A 22,582-nucleotide genomic window follows, 5' to 3' on the forward strand; every position below is an offset into this window, starting at 1 on the left:
TGTTATCCAACCCCTCCACCACATTATCTTCCTCTCTTCTAAAGTCCAGACTCCTCTGCCCACCCCACCACATACACTCACACACATGCACACACTCACACGCACACACACAAGCTTGGCCACTCTTCCCATTCCAAGTGTAGTGAGACGGGCTCAAATTGGGAGAGGGCACCTTCCCTCCCGGGCTCCCCGCAGGCAGTGTCTGGGCCACTGCCCCCTGTCCCGGGGCGTGGAGGGGGCAACTGGAGTCCTGGGCTTCGGCCTGGAGGACCTGACATTCTGTCTCCACACGCCCAGAGGGCAGCTGGCCCCTCGTGGCCCAGCCTTCTCGGGACTGATCCACCTCACAGCACCCTCCACAAGGGCTCTCTGGCCAAAGGCCCCAGATCCTGAAGACAGGAGAATCCTGTAAACCCAAGGGGAGGGATGCTGTGTGGTGATGGGAGGAGTGTGTGGCTGGTCTGGAGGCTGAGGGGTAGGAATCCCAGGGTAGAGAAGGAGGCTAGGAAGCTGCGAGCGTAATGAGACAGAGGATAGACCACAGCCTGTCTTCGATATCACAAAGGACTTTCAGTTCCAGGCCCCAAAATAGACCTGGGCTGTGTGTTTGTAACTGCTGAGCCCTCCCTGTGCCCCAACCCTGATGCTCAGCGCTCGGCACTCGCCACCACTCCAGCTTTCCTCGACGTTGCCATCCTTCACGTCATTCAAGAGGTGTCTCCCTAAACGGTAGCTGCTTTTCCAAAAACAACAGCCCCCAGCCCATTCCTAAGAAGACCCTAACTTCAGCCGCAGGATTCTAGTCACTCTTCCTAAAATAATTCTGGGGAAGGAGGAGAGTCTCTATGCCTTGAGGAAATATCCCCCAACACATCCACACACCTAAAGATTGCAGAATAGGGTACCAGGTCCCTGGACGAGGAAGGAAAATCCCATTTCTACCTTAACCACATCCCCAGTGAACACACTGAGTTCTTGCCCTTATTCCAAGAAACTTCCCTGCCTCTCCCATCACTCTGCTCTGCCCTGGGCCCAGACAGCCTCCAGACACTGACAGCCTGGGTGTGAATCCTAGTTCTGTCACCTTCCAACTGTGGAACTATGGGCAAGTCACTTGATGTCTCTGAGTCTCAGTCTGCTGATCTGGGATGGGATGGTGCATTAACAGCACTTAGCACGGGGCCTGGCACATGATAAACGCTCCACAAATGGGAGCTGTTGTTCATACCATTGCATGATCCTCCCTCACCTCAACCCCATCCTTCCTTACCTTTTCCATCTGTACCTCCAGCCAGAGCCCTGTGGCCTCCTGACTGAAGGTAGGCCCTCCAGGTGGGCAGTTTGGGGCTGACACCTACTATTCATTCTTCAAGACAGTTCAGGCCCCCAGAAGGAAAATTTCTGTATTGCAGGCTTCCATAAGCCCCTTTTATCACAGCCTGCTTACCTGATTACAAATATTGTAAGGGCAGGGCAGGTCTTTCATTTTTGTCCCCAGCGCCTGACACACACGTACTGATTCATTCAACAAATATTTGGTGAATGCTGAGTGCTCACTCTGTTGTCCTAGAGCTGGGACTTAATTTTTTCCTTCCCTTCTACTGCCAGGATCCTCCTTTTCTGGCCTGAGGATGTCTAAGACAGTGGGACAAGACGTCTGCCAGGCAACGTTCTTGCTTGTCAGAGCCACTCTGGGATCTCACCCAAGGGCTGGGGGAGATGCTCGGGAGCCCGGGGCCTTTGCAGGTAGGGAGGAGACCACTGGGCAGGCCTGGCAGAAGTTTTGCTAAATGGCATGTCCTCACACTCCTGTTTCCTGCTGGGTCCTGATTTCAGCTCTTCTTGTTCCACCAGCAGGTCCGGGGATCAGCCACACTGGGTCAGCTCTGTCCCTGGGCTCCCTTCCTGCCCCGCTTGTACTTCCAGCCCCGCTCCCCTCCCCTGACTGGCCCAGGTCCACACAGGCTCTCAGTCCTGGGTCCCGGGGATGAGATGCTTGGACTCTGCAACTCTGATTCAGAATCAGAACAAGGGTCTTCCCACTATTGAGAAATTCTTGCTGGGCTCTAAAACACATCTCTCTTGCTTAAGTTACTTCCTTTGGCTTGAAAACAGGGAGGGGGTTGTTGGGAGCAGGCTGGGTGGAGAGGCAACTTCAAGGAGACAGCGGGGGAGGAGAGGACTGGGCTGGAGCTGTGCCGGGAGACACAGGGCTGGCCTGGCCAGGAAGAGGAGAGAAGGGCCATTAAATGATTAGGAAACTCGGAATGGGAATGGGAAGCAAAAGCACCAGGATGCGGGGGGCCCAAGGCCAAGAGCAGGCTGGCAAGAGCCCCCCAATATTCTGACACCCAATGGGTGGAAAGGCCAAAGAAGCAGGTGGCCAGTTTTCATCTGTGACACTGGAAATGTTCTGTAGGCTGGGGTGGGGGCTGAGAGGGCCTTGGGTGCCCAGCTCAGTGGGAGCACGGCTCCCCTTCCAGCGGGGAAGCCAGTTCATCAGACTCAGAGGAGATACTCTCTCTTTCTCTGCCCTTTCTCTAGACAAATCACTGCCCTATTTCCTGTTGTGATTTTAAACACACACACACACACACACACACACACACACACACACACACGAGAGGGAGGGAAAAGTGAAGCTGGCCAGCTGGACTTGGGGACCCATTTCGCAACCTTGCAGCCTGCAGCCTAGAAGGCCTTTTCTGGGCCTCCCCTCCTATCTCCTCCTTCCCCATGCAGCATGGTACAGGGAAGAAACCCTAGGACCCCCGAGGGCCCCTCCAGAGCATTCCAAACCCTAGGACCCCCGAGGGCCCCTCCAGAGCATTCCCTCATACACAGCCCCAAACGAAGTGACTTCAGCAAACCTTATGTCCTTCAAGGCCTCTATTTGCAACCTCAGAACCTCCCCTCACCACACACACATCTTCCCAGGGCCCCGCTCCTGCAGTCTGTGCTCATTCTTTCTACAGTGGAAACAGCCTCAAAGCTCAGGGAGGACAGGTCAGAGGAGTGAAGCCTAGACAATGCAGGGCTGGGCTGGGCTGGGGGTCAAGCAGACTTGACCTCCAGCCCCGCCCAGGGGCGGCCCTGCAGGGGGCTGGACAGGGCCTGAGGTTCCTTGAGAGGGTGGTCAGAGGTGGGGGGTAGGGTGGGCAGGCCAGGCCTGTCAACTCCTCTGGACCTCGGTTTCCAGAACTTCAGTCTTTTGTCTGTCACTTTCAAAATGCTTGCCATGTTTATGCACAGCTTGCTTTACCATTTACCTACCATTTCTTTACATCAACTCACTTTTCTTATTTTGCTGCATCCTAAACAATCTATGAAATCATAGATTTGATATGCTAGTTGTAGGAGTTTCCTAATGGGTATTACATAAAAACATAACTATAACAATAAAAAATGCAAGTCCATACACGACCTAAAAATCAAGGCATTCCTGCTTTGGGAAAGGCAGTAGTAAACCCTGAGGGGTGGGCCACGGTCTTCCCTGAGGGTCTCCTGGCTCACCCCATCATGTTCTCTAGTCATGGGCTCAGAGTCCTCAGAGACCTCCCCGTCCTGCTGGGGCAGCGGCAGAGGGGAGGATGGACCGTGGAATTACGTCCCAGGAGGGAGGAGAAGAGATGAGGACTGATTCCTAAGACCCACCCCCCAACCCAGGCCAATGCAAGACACAGGCTGGGGGAGGAAGGGCTGGCAGCCCAGCCTGTTAAGGGATGAAAACACACACACACACACACGCAGGCACGCATGCACACACACGCACACACACCTGTCAGAACGAGTGAGGATGCGGTCAGTGGGTCTCTCCCAACTCTTGAGTAGAAACGGAGGGAAGGAGCTGGGCTCAGACAGGAAAAGGCCGGACTTCGGCCCTAAGCCTATTCCACAGAGCCAGTCATGAAGCCGCACCAACCACTGTGAGGCCTGGGAGGGGCCCTCCGAGGGCTCAGGGCTGAGCAGGCCTGGCTCACAAATACCCGAGGACCCATGTGAAACAGGCTCACTTCCTGGCCTCCTTCCTTCTTTCTATTCTATTTCTGTTTCCAGAGTTTTCTCCAGGGCAGGCTCCCCCTTCTTCCCACACCAGCAGGCGGGCTTCTCAGCCTCTGGGCTCTGGGCTCCAGCACCTCACCCTTGTCAGACTCCTCCCCCCTGCATGGGGCTCAGGCCAGGGATCCGACGGAGGTCACGGTCAGCCAAGAATGGCATGATTGCAGGGAGGGCTCCTCCAGAGGGCAGAGAGAAAGCAGGAGAAAGCAGCAGCCTTTCTTCTTCCTGCCCCTGGGGGAGCTAATTACAGGCCGGCAACCCACTGCACAGGTGAGTGCCTGGGACCAGCCACGCTGCACACCAGGGCAGGCCATCAGCCTCTCCTGGGAAGGGGGATGAACTGGGGGCAGGGGGAGGGTGCTGGAGAGAGACACTTCCGACATCCTCAGCTCAGGGCCCATAATTAGTTTGTGGGATGAGAGCAAAACAACCATCCTCAGGGTGACAGCCAGACATTGGGATGAGAGCGAAACAACCATCCTCAGGGTGACAGCCAGACATTCAGGCGGCATGGGGCATGGGGTGGGGGTAGGGCAGGAGGAAGGGACAGAGGCTGGGGCAAGAGGAACCCATTCATTTGCCCCAGCAGCATTTCTCCCCAGAACCTTCCGGTCTCTTCTGGCCTCCTGGACTCTGCCCCAGAGGGGCCCAACGAATCTAGCAGACTTTGAAGGCAAGGCTCTGTTTGCCAAGGGAGGGGTACCCACCTGAGGTTATTTCCTGCTTCTCCTGGGGAGGAAGGCAGGAGAGGGGCCAGGCCAGAGCAAAAAAGGTTCCCATCAGGGCACCCCCGCCAGCCACCTACCCACAAGCTCATCAGCCCATTGGCTGCCCTGAGGCAGGGCCAGGGAGGGAACTGCTGGAGCTGTTTGCCCAGACAGGCCTGTTGGGTGGGACTGTCGACAAGGAACAGGGAGAGGGCAGCTGTCTCATGGGGTCTCACCCTAATACTACCCTACCTACCACGACTGCCCACCCCTCAAGAGCTCAGCCAACCAGGCGTAGCAGCCCCCAGCCCAGCACTCCAAGGAGGACAGGTCTATCACAGGTGAGCCTTGGTCACCAACAGCTATTGGGATGCTGTGGAAGGGCCGCAGCTGAGGTGTGGACCACACAATGAGGCTGCAAGAGGGTGAGGGCTCTTGGAGGAACCCCTACTTCCTCAAAAACTAAGCCCTTGTGTCCTCCTGGTATTTTGGTCTTCTGTGGGGATCATCACATGGGGACCCAGAGAAGGAACTTCAAGATCTTCTAGACAGGACCCAGGTTTACCATCCTAAACCTTGTGTGCACTGGCCTCTAGTTACTTCTGGCTTTCTCTGCAATTTATCTGATCTCGCCAGACAAGCTCAAACCCATTATGCAGATTAGGAAATCAAAGCAGAGACAGGGAGTTCTGGTTTACTCAAGGTCACAGATCAAGTTACCCTCTCTCCCGGGGGTGAGATCAACCATAGGCCAGACCTCCCCCCTCAGCCCTGTGGTGCATTTCCTGGAAATGTGATGATGCCAGATGTTTTGTTTGTTTATGTAGCAGCATCTGAGATGAGCAGGACGGCTCCAGGCAGTGGATCTATGCCCTGGCCTCATCCCCAGTGACAGCCCATCTTCCACCTCCGAGACAGCGAAGCATGGCCTGGGAGGGAGCCCCGAAGGGGAACATCCAGGATATCTGAGAACGCTCACGTGGCCCCAGCGCTCACGACTCCTCCTCTGGGCTCATTCCTGCCACAAAGCCCCCTAGAAACAGCCTCAGGACCCCTACAGCCATGCTGCAGCAGGGAGTCCGTTCTGGAGATGCCCCCAAGAGAAATGATGGAAGAGGAGATGGACCCAGCCTGGCCACGGCTCCTTTGCCCTCAGCCACAACTTAGCAAGGCTCCTCTGGCTCCAGGCCTCTTCTTTCCCTTGCTCTGGCTCTCACTGTGTGGGAAAGCCCCTCTGTGGACTAATCAACACTCCTCTCTCTGAAAAGGGACAGCCCCTGGTCCCCGGAGGTTGACCAGTTATTGCCCCCATCGGGCACTTCTCCTGGGAGGTCCTTCTCTGCCCTGAGGCAGAAATGCAGGAGCCATCAGAGACTCAGCTCAGAGAGAGGGGAGGAAGCACAGCCATAACTCTGCCCCGGCTCCAAACAAGTGTCATCATGTGCAACCCCCTGCCTCGGCCTCCGTCAGGGGGTTTTGTTTAGGCTCCTGCCCCAGACAGGGGTCATTCCGAATATCCCTCTGACTCTGTCCCAGACAGGCTCTGTCTTGCCCGTCTCCCCTGCCCTTCCCTGCCCTCCAAGCTGGAGCAGGTGACTCACGGTGCAGGCTGAGGGAGATGTTGATGGTGTGCTCATCCACGAAGCCTTTCAGGCCCGGCATGCGGGCACACTTGAGCTGTGTCTGGGCAGCACTGTCCCCAACGTGCACCCAGCACACCGTCTCGTTGGCGTAGCTAAAGTCCATGGCTGTGGTCTGCCGTGTGCTGGTGGGTGTGATGGTAGAGACCTGGGCCCCACTCAGGTATGTAGCCAGGATGTTCTGTGAGTTGGCAATCAGCAGCACAGGGGGCCGGTCTACCGGCTCTGTAGATGGAGGAGAGAAGGGTCAATGCAGCAAGTGGCCCTGGGACCTCTCCGGCCACTCCCCATCAGGGAACAACACTGAGGGCGCCTAGCTGTATGGCCACGGGTGACCCCACTTACCGTTCTTGGCCTTGCAGGAACGGTTGTCTGGCTGCAGCAGGTACCCTTCCACACAGCCACACGTGAAGGAACCATCTGTGTTGGTGCACAGCTGGCTGCAGGTGCCATAAACCGAGCACTCGTCAAAGTCTGCCGGGAAAAGGCGAGAGCGTGGTCATTTCCAGCGTGCCAAGGGCAGGGAAGGGAGTGCCCTCAGACACCACCAGGGATGTGTCCATCCCTATGGCTACTTCGGAGGACAGTTTGGCAGAATCTATTACAATAAGAAATGTGGAAACTTTATCACCTAGAGAGTCCAGACTTGGAATCTACCCTGGAGAAATAGCCACACACGTGCATATTATCCATTCGTTCAGAAAAGATTTCTTGAGTACCTACTATGTGCCAGGTACTGTTCTAGGCTAAGGGGATACATCAGTGAATAAAACAGATTCAAATTGCTGCCCTCATAAAACTTAAATTATGATAATAAATGAAATACTGTTACTACGATAATAAGACAAAAAGGTAAATGGCATGTTAGAGGAGCTAGTGCAATGGAAAGTGGCTGGTGCTATGGAAAAATATTAAGCAGAGAAAGGGGACAGAGAATGCAGGCGCTGGGGGTGGGATTTTAGGGCAGTAGGGATGGCCTCACTGAGAAGGTGGCATTTGTGCAAAGACCCCAGGGAGGTAAATTTAAAACAGAAAAGTTTGCATTGTGTGTAACAGAAGAAACTGGGAACATCTTACGCATCAAAAGGGAGATGGCCAAGTAAACTGTGGTAATAGTCATACATCACAGTGGTTTTTAAAAGAATGAGGTAGATCTCTACATAGAAACATGGAAAAATCTCTAGAACATACTGGGTGAAAAAATTGAAAAAAATATGTACAGTATGATATTTATGTAAAAAAAAAAATCACATGCACATAAACAGTACTTTCAATTAGATTCTCCATGAGTACATGTATACATGGACAGAAAAAGGCCTGGACAGAGAAGTAGCAAACTGGTAACAGAGTTGACCTCCAGAGAGATGGGAAAGGGACCAGAACTGAAGAGGATTTGTCAAAGGGGACTTTGGTTTTATCTATAATGCTTTAATTTTTTTTTTTTTTTACAAGAAAACTCACATATGACCTATATAATTTTTTTTTTTTTTTTTTTTGGCTGCGCTGCACGGCATGTGGGATCTCAGTTCCCTGACCAGGGATCAAATGCACGCCCCCTGCACTGGAAGCGTGGAGTCTTAACCACTGGACCATCAGGGAAGTCCCTGACTTATATAATTTTTAAGATGACTTTTAAGAAGTCTGGTGGAAGCAAGTGGTTAGGGCCCACAGTCATGCCCTGAGGCTCTAAGGCCTGTCACCCCGCCTCCTGTCTTGCGCGGCCCACTACCCCTCACCCCCAGCATGCGCGGGCGGGCACACTTACCTTTGCAGGTCCTGCCGTCTGCCTGAAGTTGAAAGCTGTTGTTGCAGTAGCAGGTGGGCCCGCTGAGTGTAGGGACACAGTGGTGCTGGCAGCCCAGATGAGAGCACTGTCCTCGCTGTTCTGTGTGGGAGCAGGCGACACGTACTCAGGCCTCCAGACCTGGCAGCTGTACCCAGACTGCAACCTTCCCCCAACCCTTCAGAAACCACTTCTGCTGCCTGCAGTGTCAGAGATGAAGGGGCTTACAAAGCATCGACTCTAAAAAATATAGTGCCAGTGAGGAAACTGAGACCAAGGGTGGGTATAAGGCAGGTCCAAGGTCACACAGCCAATTATGATTTAGAACCCACATCTCCCTGCTCTGGTTGCCCTGGACTCCCTCTGTCCGCATGCAGAGGGGTTCTGGTAGTTTGTTGGGGTCAACGGGAAGTGGGGACAGTGATTCTCATCCCCTTCACATACCTCTTGCCTGCACTGCCCGAGGACTGCAATGTTGGCTTTGGGGCTGAGGGTGAAGAGCTGGCATGGAATCGAGTCTTTCTGTGCAGCACCCCAGCTCTTGTCTAGAAGCACCCCTGCAACCCATCCCTTGAGCCCTAGAGGCCTCAGAGAGAAGGCCCAAGGTCCAGGTAGAGGATAGGAGAAGGAGGAGCAAAACTGGCTCCCCTGGGATCCTTCTCTAATCTTCCTCCTGCCACTGACCCACTTCCATAGGGGAGACAGAAGGGAATGAGACAGGAGGGGGAAGAGGTGGGAGAGCAGCTGCCCCCCCAGACCAGCGACCCAATTAATGGCCTTGCATGGGGCCAGGCGGCCTGGCCACAAAGACCCCTTTGTCCAGCTGCCTCACACCCCTGCTCCCCCCCTCCCACCTAGGAGAGAGCACTGCCTGAGATGCTAAGACGTTTAGAGGCACTAAGCCTGCCAGGAGGAGCTGGGATCGGGGGCCAGGCCCCGGTTATTCCTTCTCCTCCCCATCTCTGCCCGAGAGCCCGAATGTGCTGCCCTGTCCAGCCTCCCCCAACACAGGGTGGAAATAGTGTTTGTTCTGGAAAATCTGGAAAAGAGTTTCTCTTCTGGATATGGGGTGGGAGGATGATGAGGTCCAACTTCTGTAATATCAGAGAAGGAAGTTCAAACCCTAGGTTTTTGAGGTTCTTGGTTGTTTTTGATACTGACCAGGTATACAAAAGCAAGCAAACTTGAACACGCGCCATCCGATAAGATGGGACGTGCGTGGTAATTGAAGTCAGCCCCTAGGCCCACACTCTGCATCCCATTCCAGGAGCTTCAGACGAAAACATGCAGAATCAACCAAAGGAAAGGATAAAAATCTTCCACAAACTCCCTTGCTCCACACTCCCTGCCCTCAGTGAACAGGATCCAGATGTGTCTCTTCCCACAGGCAGATGTTTTCTGACACGCGTTACAGGCACAGGACACGGTCCCCACCCCCCCCAGGGAAGATTGCCCCACACCCAGGGGCTTGCCTAGGGCCTCACAAAGCCAGGCTTCTGCTCCAGGCCCAGACCTTGAGGGCAGTAGAAGAAGTCCCCATTCCCTGACTCACAGGCCTGAGGCCCTGCCTGTCCCCCCTGCCCCCAAAGAATCTCTCCCATCGCTCAAGTGAGATCCAGACTCTCCCTGGGTCATGGGGACCTCCAGGGGAAGAACTGCAGAGCTGGTGACCTGAGCTGCAGGTGGGAAGGAAGTCTGACCTATCATCCTACAGTTCCCTCTTCAGCCTGGGTGACTTTCCCATCAAGCAACTTCAGAGAGCCTCAAAGATCTGCACTTCCCAGGGGACGCCCTTGGGGGCCCTGGCAGGGGAGGCAGGGGGACAAAGCTCCAGAACCCCCCCACCCCAGCTTCAATCACAGCATCTGCTCTTCTCTGTTCATACTCATGTAAGAAACCATTTGAAGAAAAGACCCCGCTATTTACAAAAATAAAAAGTACAAAAACGCTGATCTAGTATAAAGCTCTCATTTCACAGGTGGGAAACTGGGGACTGGAGAGTGACATGTAGTGACATGTCCAAGCACACACAGAGAAGTGCCCGGGGAGCAGGACAAGGCCTCATCCTCCCCAAAGGTGCAAGGACAGTCCTTGGATGGCGGGCCTCCAAACCTGTCAGGTGCCCACCGGAGAACTCACTGCATCCACCTGGGACAGGAGAGGTGGAAGAGCCCTTACCTCGGCAGTGGGGCCCCTCGTCCGACCCATCTGTGCAGTCCTGGACCCCGTTGCAGAGGCGGGACATGAGAATACACAGCTCGGTGCCCAGGCAATTGTGTTCGTTCGGCTGACATCGCTGGGTCTTACTCTGTGGACCTGGGGGCAGATGGAAAGGCCAGCATGACTGCGCTGGCTACAGAGGCTGTCTGCCTAGTTGTTCACTGGGGGAGGGGGTGGGGAACTGAGACTGCGGTTTCAGGCACCTGCACTTTTTAGATCTCAGGAGGCCTAGGGCCTGGATAGATTCTTCAACCTCGAGCTCTCCTATGCCATTCCCAACAGCAGCTACACACCTGGGAGCCGCCAGGTGGAGGGGAGAACTAGGTTTTAGCAGAGTCCACTCCCCAAATGCCCCACGCTGTGGACCCCAATGCCTCACATTCTACACTCAGGAGACAAAGTACACCTCCTTCCCATAGCTCCCCAGGTCACAGAGCCTGGGGCTGAGAGCTGGACCAAGTCTTCTAGAACTGCACTTCTCAATATGCAGCATCATACGTGGCTACTGAGCACTTGAAATGTGACTAGTTCCAACTGTAAGTATAAAATGCACACTGGCAAAAACAAACAAAAAACAATGGGAGTTCCCTGGTGGCCCAGTGGTTAGGACTCGGTGCTTTCACTACCGTGGCCCTGGATTCAATCCCTGGTCGGGGAACTAACATCCCGCAAGCCACATGGCATGGCCGAAAACAAACAAACAAATGAATGAATAAATAAAATAAAATGCACACTGGCTTTTGAAGACTTAATACCACAGCCACAATAAAGAATGCAAAAGATCTCATTAATACTGTTAAACAAATAACATACTGAAATGATAATAGTTTGGATACACTGGGTAAAATAAAGTTGAAATTAATTTCATCTGATTATTTTTACCTTTTTGAATGTGGCAACCAGAAAATTTCGAAATTGTGTACATGGCTTGCATTATATTTCTATTGGATGCACTGTTATAGACCCCCAGCCCCAGAGCAGCTTGCCTGATGCAAGGCTTTGGAAACGGTCAAAGACTGTGGCCCACTGATGATGTCTTGGTACTTCCTTTGTTGCCCAAGAAGATGGGCTGGGGGGAGGGCAGGGTAGAGCTCCTGAGGGGATTCTAAGGAGGCCAGGTGACCTAGGGCGCTGGCTGAACCTGTGGGCTGGTAGACAGACCACTGCCCATTGGCTCCCAAGCCTGGACAGGGTGTGAGAGAGTGTCTGTATGTGAGTGCACCTGTCTGCCTGTGCCTGGTAGGAGTCCACATGCACAGGTGAGGGAGGTGTGTACCGTGGAGCAGAGTGGTGTGGAGTGAGGGTGAATCTGTGAATCTCCACGTGTGCTGGTGCTTCTGGCCTCAGTATGTGCATTTCCATGTCCTTTTGGGAGCGAGTCTGGGTTTGTGTGTGAGTGTCTGGGAGCACCTGTCTGAGTGCAGGTTGTGTCTCTGCATCCGCATTTCAGAGTGTTGACTCTGCGTTGCTGTGAGAGCGTGTCTGTGCCAGCATCTGCCTCTGTCTGTGTATGTCGGGGAGGGTGGAGGCGAGTGAGTCAGTGCCCGGGAGGGGCTGAGTGTGGGTGTGATGGGTCCAGGAGTGTGCATGAGTGGGGACAGTGTGGGGATGTGTGTAAGGTGGGGTTTACATCAAATTAAAGGGAGGATGGATAAAAAGAGCCAGATCTGGACCTTCCTCATGGCTTTCTTTATCCCTAACGCCAAGCATTGGGGTCAGAAATGTGGGGCATAAAGACGGCATCAGACAAGAAGATGTTCCAGGCTGAGCCACCCCCCCATACAAACACTTGCAGAATATCCCTGGCTCCCACACCTCCAGGGCAGGGTATGGGGGTGAGGCAGAGAGAACTGGTGGCTCCCTTTCTGGCCCTAAAATTACCCCTAATAATTATGGGTGAGGGTGTGGAGATGGTGCTGGGACAGGATAAAGCCGGAGAGAGAACGGAGACAGACCTAGGAATGCAGGGTCCCCTAGACCCCAGCGCAGACTAGCCCAGCAGGGGAGAGACTCTGCCAGCTGCCCAGGACTCTAGGGTCCCGCCAGAAAGTCCTCCACTCCCCCGCACTGGCAGGGTAAAGCCTGGGTGGGGACCTTTCTCCCAGTTTAAACAGCTGCCTCTGATTACACCACTTACGGAGGGCAGGGGGAGCGGGGGAGGGCGGGAAATGTGCAGGGGTGGGGCTTCTGGTACAGAGACTGAGCAAGAGCCAGTGGCCTTTGGCCTGGGAGCCTGAGGACAGGAAGGGGACCCAGCAAGACCTGGGGGCACTCATCAGGGATCAGGAGGTTCAGAGGTGGGAAGAAGAGGGATGAGCCAGAAGGGAGGGGAGCCTGGACCCTCTCCTTCCAGCAAAGCTGTCAGCCCAGAGAACGCAATCTCTGGCTGGCTTGGGGGTATAGCAGCTGAGGGAGCTCATTTCTGAGCACACCAAGCACCATGCCGGGCTCTTTGAAGAGGGGGAGAGGACAGTTTTAGCTGTGTCATGTACAAACAATCATAGAGCAAGGTCCACACCAGGCTAGAGCTCAACTGTCCTCATCCCAAACTGCCTGGGCCAAAAGGAAAAGGCATAAATCGGTGGTGTGGGGGAGGGATCCAGAAAAGGCACTTACAAATCTCGGGAGCCTCATCAGATCCATCGGGGCAGTCCCTCTCACCATCACAGCGCCAGCCCTTTGAGATACAGGTGATCTGGTCTCTGCAGGCAAACTGCTTGGGGCTGCAAGTCTTAGGGACTGGGGGCAAGGGAAGAGAACAGGGGTGTGAATGAGGGATGGAGGCCAACTCTATGGCCTTAAAGCCCTCTAGGGCTCCTCCTCCTCCCCCAGCATCAGTCTCCATCTGGCCCAGACTCTGACCCACAGTCCATGTGTTGGGGCACGTGGCTGGGGTTCACTCCCGGAACACTGCGTACCTGCGACGGCGGGAGGCGAAGGATGCAGGGAGCACATTTAATTGCCCCCCACTCAGTCCCGAAGACTGCCTGTTCGGTGTGCCCTCCCCCAGTCCTCAGGGTCAAAGCCCTTGCTGTTCTCTGTTACTCTGGTCAGACACCAGCAACCCCACTTTGCTGACTGAGAGTGATGGGGCATTTAGGCCATTGACGTGTTTTCTCTTTATCTTCCTCCCTATCTCACCAGAGGTCCAGAGCTGGTCTTTTCTAACCTCTCTGCTCCTTCGCCCTCTGGGACACTTTTGGTCCCTGGGACCCATCATCCTGCCCATCTCCAACTCCTAACCACCAGGCCCCCAGATGGGATGTGTGTCTGGGGTGCCCTTGGCACAGTGGTGGCTTGGAGATGGCATCAGCAGAGGAGCCCTGCCTCCACCTGCATTCTCTAAAGACACAGCCTTCCTTGCTGGTTAGACTTTCAGCAGATGCCCTCAGAGGTAAGAAGCACCTAAGATTGCTCAGGATGACAGAGCTGGAGAGCTGAGGCAGGGGGATGGCTGGGGTGACCTGTAGGAGCTGGTTTCAGCCCAGCCGACCTGTTAAGGTCCTATATCCGGGACCTCTTTGCCCTAACCCTTCACCCCCACCAGCTTCCCTCTGCTCCTGCCCCATTCTCTTACCTCATTCTCCGAGGATGAATTAAAGATGGTAACACTAACCCTCATTGTTACCTCAGTATGTGCCAGGAAATGTGGTACACTAGTTCTTTCCATGTATCATCTCATTTAATCCTCTCCACAATATGACAAAGTAGGTACTACTAATACCACCATTTCCTAGATGAGGAAACTAAGCCTCAAAGAAGGTGGGTTCACACAGCAAGCAAGTAACAAAATCAGGACTCATACCAGTTGAGCTGACTCTAAGCTTTTAACCAACCAGTGCACACCAGTCTCCCCATTCTCACTGAGAGGTTCTCAGGAGTTGTTCCTCCCAATCCCGTCACCATGCCCTCCACGGGAAAAAAAGTACCCCCCTCCTTCACCCCCAACCAGTCTCCCAGCCCTTCATCGCCTCTTCCTTGGTCTGTGTCAATCCCATTTCTCTTCGGCTGTCGTGCACTGGAAACCAGCTCTGTGCCAGGCACTGCACTAGGCACTGGGGTGCCAGGGAGGGGCGAGATGGCCCCTCAGGAGCCACAACACCCTGGGAAGACAGCAGGGCAGAGTAAGCTCGGGGCTGGGACGGAGCAGAAGGAAAGTATGTCAGGGCTCTGAGCAGAGAGGGATGGAGTCTGAGGGGAGCCACACTGAGAAGACGTCCTCCCTCCCTAACCCCCATCTCTGGCAGAGGGGACTGCACTCAGGCCCCTGGCCAGGATGAGAGCCGAGTTCAGGAAACACATCAAGGATGGCCTGGCTAGGCCCCCGGCCCCGGAGTCCCCCTCCCCTCCCCCCCCACCCTGAGCAGGGAATAAAGGCCCCTTGAGGAGGTGGATAATGCTGAGTTCATTGCCCCACTGGGCCAGCTGTGAGGTCTTCCCGGGAAACAGCCCGCCAGCCTAGTTAGCATGCCGGAGAACGGTCCTCTTCCCCTGGCCAGCCGAGACTGGCTGGTGGGGGGGCCGGTAGAGGGGGCTGGAATGGGACTCAGAGGCAGATGGGCTGTTTGGAGCCCAGAAAGGCCCCCATGCCACCCCTGCCTCCACCTGGACTTTTAGTCCACGCCCCCTCTCCTCCCCAGGGTAGAACTCACAGCCCAGGCCTGAGGTCACCGGTTGGTCACTCCAATCTCCCCTCCATTCCGAGTCCCAGCCACGATCCCCTCCTCCTTTGGCCCTCACTGTGTCCCCCCGCTGTCCCCCACCCCCATTTTTGGCCTGAACTCGACAGAGGAAACAGCAGCTGGCAAACTCCGAAAGCTGGAATGAGAGAGATTCACAAACCAGATGTGCTCTCGCGGAGGGAAGGGAGCGGGGGATGGGGAGTGAAAGGAAGAGGAGCGCTCAGGGCCCCTGTCCCACAGCAGCATCCCTTTGGGCCGGGGCAGGGGGACTGGAGGTGCACGTCTCCCACAGGTCAGGGCAGCACAAGGATCTCGAGAGATGTGAAAGAACTTCCTTTCCATCAGGGATGGTGGAGAAAGCCCTAGCAATCTCAAGTGTGAAGGCTGAGGCCTGTCTTTGATTTCCTTCAGGGGGAAGAGGGGAGGAAAGAAACAAATAACCTACTTTGGGGCAGTCTACACAGCCAAGGGAAGCCTCACTTGGAGGCAGAGGGAGCTGCAGTGCAGTGGGGTAGGAAACTTGTAATCTGCTTAGAGCCAGCAGCCAACCCCACTGCCCTCAGCTGCGCCTTCCGCATCTGATGCCAGCACCCAGGAAACCCACCTCTGTGGCCTCAGATGAGGGAACAACATGGACGTAAGTTCAGGAGCAACTAGTGGTCTCCCCTGCCTCCCGCCCCTCATGAGACTTGGGGCTTTCTAAGGATATGAGCTAACATTTTTCAACATGGTCACTCTGTGTCAGCCACTGAGCTGAAACACTTTGTACACATTAACTCATTTAGATCCTCAAACCCTGTGACGTGGGTACTGTTGCAATCCCCATCATACAGACGAGGGAACTGAGGTACAGAGTGATTAGTGACTGAACCGGCGGTTCCTCACTGACCACGATGATGGAGCCACGTGAAGAAGGATGAAGAAGGGAAACGGCAGGGTCCTCTGGCGCTGGGAGTGGGGACAGGGATTATAGGAGGTGGCAGTGGCCTTCAGGGCTCCTCAGAGAGGAGGGGAGAGGGTGGAGAAGAGGGAAAGGGACAAGAACGGGACAGAAGAGGGAAGAGAGAAGGGAGAAGAAGGAGGAGAGGACTACGGAGGGAGAGCGAGCGAGGTTGCAGAGAGAACGCCAGGACACAGGGGCCGTCTGTTCTCAGCTTTGCCCGGAGATGAATGTGACCGCCATGCTAACTCTGGCCAACACCCCTGCCCCCCCTCAAACCCAGGCACCCAGCCCAGCCATGGCCCCCAGGGCCACCAAGATGGAGCCAGAACAGGAGGTGTAGGCTTGGGTGTGCATCCAGACACAACACGGCCCCCGCTGCCGTGCTTGAGCCTTGGCTGTCGTCCTGTCCCATTCTGGGACATTGGGGGCAGGGTGGGGAAGGGCAGTGAGAGGGCCTGACCAGAGTAGAGAGGGTGACTGGGAAGTACAGCCCTGAGGGAGTCTTCTCCAGAGGAGGGGACCCATCCGTTGATCCCCTTGGGAGCAGAGATGGAGAGGAAGAGAGGTGGTGAGATTTCCTAAAGACCCAGGAGACCCGAGACAGGGTAAGCGTGAAAGAGACCCCTGAGACCCCTTTCAAGAGCAGACACAGCAGAGGGAGAGATAGGCTGTGTATCAGGGGATGTTTTCTGAAAGGAGCCACATGACATAGCTAAGGGAACAGAGGAGCCAGGGGGTGGCCAGGGGGTGGGGGGCAGAGCCTGCAGGAATCTAAACTTTCAAACATATGGGGGTGGGACAACAGGGGCCTCCCAGACCCTAACCAAGAGCTTTTCACTGAATTTTATGTATTTTGGGTGTTACCCGGTGGCTCCTTCCCGCAGCTCAGCGAGGCTCAGACACATTTTTGTCATTCCTGAGTCTGGGCCTCTGCTTTGCGGCCTGGACAGACAGACAGGATGGCTTGGGCTGCTGGGGGAGGGGAAGGGTCTCCCCCTCCATCCTGAGTCAATATTGACTCAGCAGGACATTAGCCTGACCTCCCCACCATCTTTTCCTTTCCCCACAAGTAAAATCAGACCCTTCGAATGTCTCCAGAGGTCAGCATATCTCTCACCAGGCCTTTAGAAGCCCTTCCTACCTACCCCTCAAAACACACACAGCTTATGCGCTGCAGAAGTAAAAGCTCTAAGCTCCTGACCCATTCCTCACACCTTTCTCCAGTTCTCAGGTCATGAGGAAGTTCTGCCAGAAGTCTAACCTCCCTCCTCCTTTCTGAATTATCTGCACTCCCTCTGTTACTCAACCCACAAAGGGTATCAAGTTCCCTTCTTCCAGAAACATTCTCTCCAAAATTAGTGGAGGGGGAAGAAGAGAGAGGAACTTGGAGGAAAGTGGAGGGAGAACTTTCACTGCCGAACTGGATATTCCAAGCTTGGCCTGGGAGGGGAAGAATAACTCCAAAATGGTGAGCACGTGGGACAGCCCAGGAGAGACTTCTGCTCCCAGGTAGCTTTCAAGATACCAAGAGGCCTGGATGGAGGTGGATGGAGACAGACAGAGACAAAGCAAGAGACAGAGACTGAGAGAGACAAGACAGAGAATGCCACAAAGGATGAGAGAAGGATGAGATAAGACAGATGAGAGGATGAGAGACAGAGGTTGTTTGAGGCCAAGAGAGCACACACCAATGATAGACAGACAGAGGCAAAAACCAGGGAAGGGGTCTCAGCCGAGAGGTTGCCAAGAAAACGACACAGTTGTCTTGGGATGAACCCGGAGAATAACATCCCTGAGACTCAGGGTGGGGAAGCATATACCTTGACTTGGACAAAGAGAGTCCCTGCCCTAGCAGTGCCTGACCCAAGGGAGACTCAGAATAGGGGCCGCTGCCTCCCACAGAATTGGGAGGGTGGGAGGAAGGAAGACTGAAGCTCTTCAACAGGGAAGCCAAGGCCTCCAGGAGATTCTCATCTTCCCTGGGGGTGCAAGAGGGATAAATACCTCCCCTCACTGTCCCTCACCTCTTTCCCAGGGAGGTTTTACACTGGGGCCTGGGGCCACTGCACCGGAAGCAATCCGGAGCCAACTGCTTCCTTCTCCAAACAATGCAGGATCCTGCTAACCAGGCTGAAATCTGGGACTGAACACAGGCGCATGGGTCTAGGTTCTTCAAACACCCACACCCAGCACCCAGCTCCACCAGGTCAGGGACAGCTTGCATGGTCCCACTCAACTGCACTCAGATTCCCAAAGGGCGAGAAGCCCCCATCCAGAGCTGGAGGACTTGAATGCTGGAGAGTTCATAGAGGGTTGGGGAGGGGCGGGTGGTGCCCTGAGAGGAAACTACTGAGGGGAATAAGCCTTAGGCTTGGGGTTTTGATATGCAAAGGCTGAGACTACAGCAAGAGGAAAGAAAGTTAGACTTGATAAGGAAGGGCTTCCCAAAGGTAAGGAAGGAGTTTTGTAAAGTTCCGGGGATTTGGACAGGCTCTGGCTCTGCCCAGGGCCCCTGCTGACATCTTTAAGAGGCCCAGTGATGGGCAGTGGTTGGGGGCAAAAAAATATAGAGAAAATGGAGGAAGGGGGAGCAAGATTAGGAGAAAAGGAAGTCTTGAGAAGCAGCCTCAAACATCAAAATATCCCTCCATCCCCAAATCAATGTCCTACACATCCCTGGTTTGACAGACGAGAGTGAGGGGAGGTGTCCAAGATCTGAGTCTGACCAGGGGAGAAAGGAGTTTGGAACCATCTCTCAGAGAGCCAGAAGGCAAACAACTCAGCCTCATAACTCACTTAACTGTCCAGTTTGTCTGATAAATGGTAATACACTGGCTCGAGGGGGTACGTGGAGATGGGTAGGAGAGAGGGAGGCAGCCAGCCCTCTCCACTACAAAATGTTCCTAATCTCAGCAGGGACCTCAGTAACTCCTCTTCCCATTCCCCATTCCATCTGTTTCTCCATCCTCCCAGGTAGCAAGTATACTCAATTCTGTCTACTAGCAGAGAGTGACATTGCTTCCCAAAGAGAAGGGGACCCTGGGGATTGGGTTCACGCATAGCAGAGAAGGCAGAAATGGTGGAGAAGGACCCTAGGGCTGCTCCCTGGAGGGAAAGCAGCAAGGTCTGTGATAGCAGCAGAAAGGAAGGTTAGACATTGAGTCAGGTAAGCTGGAGCCAGGATGTGTCCTTCTCCAGAAAACGAAGGAGAAAGTTCTGTGTCTGTGGGCCTGATACATGAGGGCAGGGGTGGGGATAGAGGAATCCCTAGGCTGTCCTAGACAACATTGGCCCTACAGGTCTGTGCAGTTTCCCCTTCCCACCCCACAGAATGGGGTAGAACTGATGATTCACTATTCCCATTCTTAAGGTGAGAACAGTATGTGTGTTTGGGGAGGGGTCCTCTCTCCAGGACTTTGGATAGAGTTTGGTTTGAGCTGGGGTTACAGCTGTGGACTGGGTGGAAACTTACAAAAGCGTGGGAGACCATTAAAGAAAACACATCCAGTCTCCCTCTTCCACTCACCACCCACCAACTTGGTGTGGCAGATAGAACCGCTCTGGAACCCTGGGGGTGAAGCTCCCTGGGGCCATTCCTGACCAGGCTGGGGACCTTTTCTGCTCTCCACAGAGACCCCCTTTTCCCTCTGCCTAACTCCATCCACCTCCCATCGTGGGGCTCTTGATGGGTCACTCTCTCTTAAAATTTTTTTCTATCCCTCCCAGAAGCCGCTGTACCCAAATCTCTCTGCCTCAGTTTCCCCTCTCACTTCACAGGGCTGAGAACAAGAGGAAACAACATGCACAACTGAGGAAGTCATGGGCAAGGGCTGGTCTGAAGGGTATTCAGGGCACAGCCTCTTTCCTCCTCTTGGGCAGATAATTGATGTGGGGTGGGGGGTAGGCGGACAGAGTCCCCAAGACGGCATAATTGAGAGCTACTGAATATATTGTCTTTCTGGGCACAGCTACTTCCTGACCCCCTAACCTCCCTCCTCCCACTGAAGCAAGTTGTGGGGAGGGGAAGAGAGAGAGAGAGAGATAGTCTGGTTTCAGAGAAAAACTTTCCCAATCACAATCTGGCAAAATTTAGAAGATGGAGGAGGGGTGCATGATGGTATTGGGTCCAGATTTTTCCCTGGATGAGAGGACTAAAATGACGGGAAGGGATGAGATCCCACCCCTTCCAAATCAGGGGCCCAGCCCAGCCCAACCCCATGACCCCAGCTCAAAGCTTGAGCAAGACTTGAACCAGTGACTCACAAGTAAGAGGGAAAATAGCTGACATTAAAGAAAGGCAAGAGGGCACCCCATTTCTCCAAAAGGACACAGTTCTAGCCCAAACCTAACTGCAGTATACAAAGTGTGTGCGTATGAGGGGAGGAGGGGAAATGGTGGAGAGAAATAAACACATCTACCAAAGGAGCAGGGAATTAGGGGGTGGGGGCATAGCCATAACCCCATCCAGCCTCCAACTCTCCTTCCAGTACAAACTGTGATCAGACCAGAAGTCAGGGAGAAAGCAGCCTTCCTCCACCCTCCCACCTCAGCATTCCAGGCCATTCTCCAGTCCCCTTCCCCAATGATGACATCTAACGTTTTTCATCTCAAAGCTCCCAGGAATTAAGAAGGAAAATTCAAAGTCATATAGCTTCGCCTTCCCCCACCCGCTACACCCCCCAACACAGCCCTTTCCAGGCTACTGACAGAGGCCCTGAGAGGGGGAAGTGCTCATTTCGGAACCCAGGCTGGCAGCCCGCTGGATCCTGGACCCAGGCCTTCAAGCCTGGTCTCCAAGGGCCCAGATTCCACACCCAAGCAGGGGGCCCTCCCGTGGCCCTCTCTCTCCCCACCACAGCCATCCCCCCTGTCCTGCCTGCCCTCTGCCCAGCGGGGCACCCCTGACCCGGCTCCCCTTCCAGATGCAGAGGCCACTGCAAAAGGACCCCCGCCCCCTTTTGCAGCCAGTAAACAGCAAATCCGGATTCCTTTACAATTCAGATGTGTTGTGGGGGGGTGGAGGCTGTAGGGGAGGCGGAGGCCCTCCCCCACCAGAGATAGGAAAAGAAGGCCTCTAGATGCCAGGATCAGAAAAAGGGGGATCCCTCCTCTCCCTTCCCAGGCCTCTGGTCTTTGTTTGGGCTGGGGGGGTCCCAGAAGCATCATTTGCCTGGGGCCCCTATCCTCCAAATTGGACCCCCATCCCCACCCCCAGTCAGGCCGCTGCTGTGTCAGCTGGACTGGGATAACAAAAGGCACCCCCTCCCGCGTCTCCCTTTCCCATCCGAACGCAGGAGTGGGGGCTGGGGAGTGGGTGTCCCCAGGGGTCCAAGGGGGCCGCGGAATCTCACTCACCATCGACAGCGGCCGCGACCAGAGCTGAGAGCAGGGGCAGCAGCAGCAGCAGCGGCGGGGTCAGCATGGTGTGGGCTGATGCAAGCAGCAGCCCCCTGCCCTCTGGTCCTGTTACTTTTCGCCGTCGCCGCCCCCCCCAATTGGGGGGTCCCCTTTTTCCTCCTTCCTCCCTTCTCCTCCTCTATTCTTATCCTATCCTTCAGCAAAGCTCACCAGGGGTCTGGGTGAAGAGGTAGAGTTCGGAGCCCCTTGGGGAGGGCCTGCAGACGGGGGTGCACCCTCTGCCCCCAAATCCAAACCCTTCACCCCCGGCTTTTCTCTTCGTTCCTCTTTTTCCCCCTCCCGGGCGAAGCTCACATCCCCATCTCCGAGCCGCCTCCGGCTGCAAAAATGCACAATTGGGAGGAGGCGGGGTGGGGGAGTGGGGGGCGTGGACCGGGTGGGGGAGCCTTCGGAAGGGGCCTGATGGAGCTATGGGGTCTCCCCTCGTTTCCGCCTCCTCAGTGCACGGGCCTGGAGCTCGCACCACTGTTCCCCGGACTGAGGTGCCGCGGGGCGGGCTGAGGTGGGGGGGGGAGAGGGAGGGGACCGGGAGAGGAGGGAGGGAGAGAAGGGGCGGGGAAAGAAAAAAGGGGGGGGGGGAGAAAGGGCTACGCGGCAATCCTGTGAGTGCGCATGCGCCGATTTGGCGCGCTGCCCTGGGGAGGGGGAGTCAGAGCGGCGACCAGATTTGGAGCTCTGGCTACCGGTCCGAGAGCGGGAGGTTCCCGGGGTCCCGCTGGCTGGTTTTGGGCCTGGAGCGCCCATTCCCGTGACTGGGCCTTTCTCCCTTGCGCTCGGGAGCTGAAGGGGCGAGGGGGGTTGGGCAGGGGGGTTGAGGAGAGCTGAGCGGCTTTTCTTTGAAACTCGGTGTCTTGCCCTAGAATTTCAGGCCCCGTCTGCGGATCCAAGACCGGGAGGTCTGGACAGAGGCCTGATCTCCTGGGGGAACCCTGACTGTGCCTTCCCATGACTGGGGTGGGGTCGGGGGCTGCCAGTCCGCGGGGAAGATGCGGGGAGAAGCTGAGCTTTGATTTGGAGACTTTGTAAAACCTGGACGGGGATTGGGGCCTGCGGCGGAGGGGGGCGGGGTGGGGGAGGCGCCGAGACGGCCTGCCCCCACCTCGCTCCCGGACTAGGAGTAAACAGGGACA

General features: G+C 55.2%; 1 protein-coding gene across 1 annotated transcript in view; it reads right to left on the minus strand.

Moving 5' to 3' along the window:
• Positions 1-21,929, minus strand: part of LRP1 (LDL receptor related protein 1) — a 79,377-nt gene extending 57,448 nt beyond the window's left edge. Inside the window, exons 1-6 of the mRNA XM_061205131.1 lie at positions 21,390-21,929; positions 13,026-13,148; positions 10,368-10,505; positions 8,172-8,291; positions 6,752-6,880; positions 6,368-6,631 (exon numbers count right to left, since the gene is read on the minus strand). Of these exons, the coding sequence (XP_061061114.1) occupies positions 6,368-6,631; positions 6,752-6,880; positions 8,172-8,291; positions 10,368-10,505; positions 13,026-13,148; positions 21,390-21,456 (841 nt within the window). The 5' untranslated portion in view covers positions 21,457-21,929. The remainder of the gene's footprint in view (positions 1-6,367; positions 6,632-6,751; positions 6,881-8,171; positions 8,292-10,367; positions 10,506-13,025; positions 13,149-21,389) is intronic.
• Positions 21,930-22,582: the final 653 nt, after the last annotated feature.

Source organism: Eubalaena glacialis, chromosome 11 (genome assembly GCF_028564815.1).
Source record: "Eubalaena glacialis isolate mEubGla1 chromosome 11, mEubGla1.1.hap2.+ XY, whole genome shotgun sequence".
NCBI classification, from domain to species: Eukaryota; Metazoa; Chordata; class Mammalia; order Artiodactyla; family Balaenidae; genus Eubalaena; species Eubalaena glacialis.